This window comes from Octopus sinensis, linkage group LG21, assembly GCF_006345805.1.
Source record: "Octopus sinensis linkage group LG21, ASM634580v1, whole genome shotgun sequence".
Lineage (NCBI taxonomy): Eukaryota > Metazoa > Mollusca > Cephalopoda > Octopoda > Octopodidae > Octopus > Octopus sinensis.
In genome coordinates, this window is record NC_043017.1 from 3197774 (window position 1) to 3203284 (window position 5511).

Consider the following 5511-nt stretch of genomic DNA (forward strand, 5'->3'; position numbering starts at 1 on the left):
GTCTAGTACGGAGGCCTTACAAGGCGCTTGTGCTCTGCTGTCATATCTCTCAGAGTCACTGAGGCATGCAAGCCACCACACCAAGGACCAGACCTTATAGTGGTGGATAGTATTTAACCTCCATTAAATCTCCTCAAACTCTCTCAGTCAGAACCTGGAATTCCCCTAAAACTTCCTCGTTCAACATCTCTATAATTATATATAATTATATCTTGGATATTTTTTGTCTGTATCAAATGCCGAACCTTCATCGAAAACCCTATCCTTATTCGTTTACTCACAGAATAAACTTTTGCATGTCCAATGCTTTACGCTTTCTGAGTTTTTGGCTTTTAATTGCATTGGTTCTGCTTTACTTTGCACTATCCCTTCGTTAACTGCTTGCACCTACTTTGTTGAATTTCAAATGGTAAGATTTGTGCCAAGGGACAGAACGAGAAATAAAATTGTCAATGGTTTCGTCTCTACCAAAATAAATTGCTACTGTGAGATCACCAATTGTTCTGGATGGTTCTACATTTATTAAAGAATGATGTGTGAATATCTGTCTCGTCACCATTTGACCTAGGCTTCTGTAAAAAAAAAGCATAGCAAAATTTCTGCAGCATTGAACAGTCAAATCATGTAGCGATCCTTGTTCAGGTCTATGAGTCACCCTGAAAAGATAAGGACTCGATGTATGTAGGACTCAAAGATGCTGGTCATTTTAAATTTTTATATTTTAATGTTTCCCATGTATGTTTTTAAGACCAGCGGAAGGGTATTAATCTGATATTAACAGATATCGCCTTTTATCTGCCAAATAAAGGAACTCTTTATATATCGCATTAAGCTACCTGGTTATATATACATTTCTTCTTTTCAATGCTGTATCTTTTTCTTTTTTCAGATTTATGGGAAGGTATCCTGGATAACCCAGCTCCGGGTACATATTGCGGTCCGAAAGTGCGTGTCTTGAGAGAACGTACCGCTCCGGCATTCAGTTTTACTTCTCGTCCGAAATCGAGTAAAGATACGGTTCCTTCTCCTTGTGCATATTCTTTGCCAGGAATCCTGGGCGAGCAACCCATAAATATTTCAAATGTACCTGCTTACAGCATTAATAAAAGACTGAATTACAACAGTTATGCTTACGACTTCGCCAAGACACCGGGGCCTGCGAAGTATGGCTCCGTACCGTTACATTCTTCACACAAGCAACCACCGTTATTTTCTCTGAGGAGTCGAACGGCGATACCCAAATATAAAATGGATAACCCTGGACCAGGAACTTATAATATTCAGCTGTCGAAACCTTTTGGCAATTCTACCCCGAAGTATTCGATGGGAATTAAACATTCACCGTATCTTATGCAAACCTTCATGGATGTGCTTGACTGATTGAAATTTCATTATCTGAAGATTTATAATTTCATACTATTTTTTTATATCAATTGTTTCTTTCTTCAAAAAAATTCTGTTTATCCAGATTTCTGAAAAAACAAAAAAACTGTTCTCAAATATCGTCGGGTGACACCGCTGTCACGTGTTACAAAACCGCTGTCATAGGTTATGATATGATACCGCTATCGTGGGTTATGACAGCGATGCAGCAGATATTGTGATATATCGTGAATTCACATACTGCTGTAATAGTTTATGACATCACTGTCGTGGGTTATGACATCATATGCTATAATATGACATCATTGTGCTAAGCTGTAATATGACAGCACTATCATAAATTACGAAATAGATCACCATGCCCCTGCTAAAGGTTAATACAACACACTATAATGACACTGTAATAATATATGTCCCTGCAACCATTGGTTATCACACTACTTCAAAGAGTTCTGATAGATAAAGTACTGAGGGCGATTAGTTCGGTTAAACCCTTCAAGGAAGTGCCCCAGCATGGTCGGTGTCCAATGACTGAAAAATAGTAAAAAAAGAAATAAAAAGGTGAAAGAACTTAGAGTTAGCTACTAAAGGTTATGACCCAGCTGTTATAATTCTACAATCACCACTATAAGCTCTGACAAAATTTCTATATTTTATGATACTACTTAGAACAATTCACATTGATACAATAAGTTATGACACCACCGCTGCTACTATGATATAGATTATAACAGAACCACTATGACCATAATAGTGTCTTTACTATAAATCATGACACAGCTCTCATAGGCTATGAAATTGTTGCCACTACTAATTAGGATGTGATACCTTGTCATAGGTTTCTGATACTGTCATTGTGGTTTATGATACAAGTTGCGCGTTATGAATCAGTTAACTTTAGTTTATAACACCAATTATTATTGCTATCATATATTACGATATCACTAAATTGGTCATACTGTAACTACTGTAGATAGTAAGCTAAAGATACGTTATGATCGAACTATCATCCGTTATCCTTCCACAACCTCTACTAAAGGTCATCCCATCCATCCATAGGATATGATACCGATGTCATAAATTATTCCTCCTCTGCAATAGATTATGATATCCCTAATAACAATGTAGATTATGACACTGTTGCTATAGATTATGTCGCTGCTACTGAAAGTAACGACATCGTTGCCAGGTGTTAGGACATTATCATAGGATATCACACCAGTGTCAAATATTCTTTTCTACTGGTACAATTGGTACTTAATTTATCGACCCCGAAAGGATGAAAGGCAAAGTCGACCTCGGCGGAATTTGAACTCGGAATGTAGCTGCAGACGAAATACGACTACGCATTTCACCCGGCGTGCTAACGATTCTGCCAGCTCGCCGCCTTACAACTGTCAAACATTGTGATAACACAGCTATACCCCCAAGACACTGCTATCAAACTATAGTGTTATCACCGCTAATATAAGTTACATCACTCCCAAATGTTATGGCCCTATTATCACTACTACAATAGCTTATAATTACAGCCGATTGTGACACCGCGATCACCTAGTGAGCCAAAGACTATCACTATCACAGTTTACATCATCACCACTACTATCCTTGGTTGTGATATCACTATACTATGAGGCGGAGATGAGGCAGAGTCGTCAGAGCGTCGGATAGAAAACCTTGTGTTATTTGTATCCGGTCTCTGTGTTCTAAGTTGAAATCCCGCCGAGGTCAACTTTACCTTTCGTTCTTTCGAAGCTGATAAATAAAGAACCAATCCAAGGCGGTAGATTAGCAGAACTGTGAGAGCTTTGGGCTGGGTGCCTTGTGGTATTTCTCCCGATTTTTATGCTCTAACGACAATGCCTGTGATGATATTAATGTTAAGGGGTGTTCGACTCACCTCTCTTTTGGGTAACATCGTCGACGCAAAGTGGGGAGACTTGCACAGTGGTCTTTCTGAGAGAGAAATTCTTTTGGTGCAGACACTCTGACTATCTGTAGCATACTAGAAGGGCTATTTATAGTTATGACACTGCTCTAGGTTAGGATATCACTACTACTATACTACTAGCAAAGATTATGACATCATTAGCACTACTCTCGGTTATGGTACCTCTGTCATAAATTATGACACTGCTATCGTAGTTGCGGTATGACACTGCTGTCATAGGCTACGTTATGACTACCATCACTATAAGATATGTCATTGCTAAAATGTCCATAGGTTTTGTCACCATTTGTATTATCATCCGGAAAAGAATCTAGAAAAGATGGTTCACGCTATCCCTACAACGTCTTTCTACTGCGGCTGTGAATGCCAAAAGGGTTAAAGGAAGGGGAAAGAAATCAAAATCGAGAATTATGTTAAAGGTCATATATCTTATGTTAAAGGCTGAGGAATACTCAACCACTTCAATGTTAATTCAACGACGAAGTAATGCAGTTGTTCAAACAACTGAACGCTCATCGAAGAAACCGATGGAAGATCCTTCATATATCATGAGGTTTTGAAAATTAATCCCAGCTGGTATTAGAGAAAGGCTTTAAGGCGGTGAGCTGGCAGAATCAGTGGCACGTCGGATTAAATGCTTAGCAGCATTTCGTCCGTCTTTACGTTCTGAGTTCAAATTCCGCCGATGTCGACTTTGCCTTTCATCCTTTCGGGGTCGATAAAAGAAAAACTAATTCAGGACTAGGGTCGATGTAATCGACTGGCCCTCTTTACCAAAATTTTAGACCTTATGCCGATAGAGGAAAGGATATTAGAGAAAGCTTAAGGGCCCTTGACTGGAAAAACCGTTGGGGCATCAAACGTATGTATTGAGCGCTTTAAGTTTTTAACTCTATCTCCCTGAGGTCTGCTTTGTTTGTCATCTGACCAGGGTCAGTAAAATAAAGTACCCGTCCAGTGCTTGACTGGATTTAATCGACTAACCCCTCCCTTACAGGTTTCTGGGGTCGTTAGATCTGAGATCAAATGCCCCTAACGCAACTTTGCTTTCAAATTTCTAGAGTCTAGAAAATATGATAACATACTCTCTCTATATATATATACATATGTGTGTGTGTGCGTGTATACATATATGTATATGTATATATACATATATATATGTATATATTTACATGTATATATATACATATACACAAACATATGTACACACACGCACATATATATGCACACACACACATACATACTAAGCCGTTTCCCTACCGTCAAATTTCTAGCTCAGTGTCTATATTTGAAGGAATATTAAATAAAGCTTTACATTTTTATCTTTTATTTTTATGTTATGGCTTTTTTCAAAGATGAAGAGCAAATATTTTTACTTTGGCAAGGAGAGCGGGTCGTTGGAGGAAGGAGAGGGTGAAACAAATCATGGCTCCCCGTTTCACCGTTTGCTTCAGTGGGAAACAACACCTCAAAGAAACAGATTATCTTCGAACCCAGAAACCTGGTCTGAATTTTACAACTGTGTGAATTCTGATGAATGCAGCCAACAGACAAGCGGTAATCCTAAACCTGACGGACAACAGATTAAGTCTAACACTTACGCTGTTTGTTTTCTATTAATTGTAAATGATAACAGAAAAGGAAAAAGAATTGTAATTTGATATTAAATAAACTTACTTTATTTATCTATTGCTTTATGGCTTGGTCAGATAAAAGAAACGAGAGGAGGATGGAGCACTCTTCACATTTCAATAAATTAAGTACCAGTTGCGTACTGAGGTCGATCTAATCGACTGGCCCCCTCCCCCAAAATTTCGGGCCTCGTGCCTAGAGTAGAAAAGGATATTACAAACTTAGTTTAATACCAGCCAGTATATGTTATAGAATAATTCGATGTTGAAGAATCCTCCAGACAAAGGTAGATAAGTTAACAGTAATCGGACATGGTTGAATACAACAGTATAGCTTGGGTCCGAAACCACTGAAAACCTTGCTTAGTTCGTGTCAGAGATGCGCGATGAAAGTCGTAGAAAAAGAATTGTCGAGAGACGCGTATCAAATAAGCTGGCCTTTAAGCCCGTCAGAGTCATCTCCCTTAGATTAGATTCCTTCTACTCACTTTTTTTCTGTTTGGCATTCAAGCAACATTTACAAATTATGCAAGAAAATTACTCTTG

The 5511-nt window shown here is 38.4% G+C and overlaps 1 protein-coding gene across 1 annotated transcript in view; it reads left to right on the forward strand.

Annotated features, from left to right (window-relative positions):
* LOC115223048 (outer dense fiber protein 3-like) overlaps positions 1 to 4657 on the forward strand; it is a 19973-nt gene extending 15316 nt beyond the window's left edge. Inside the window, exon 4 of the mRNA XM_029793486.2 lies at positions 890 to 4657. Coding sequence (XP_029649346.2) covers positions 890 to 1380 — 491 coding nt within the window. The 3' untranslated portion in view covers positions 1381 to 4657. The remainder of the gene's footprint in view (positions 1 to 889) is intronic.
* Positions 4658 to 5511: the final 854 nt, after the last annotated feature.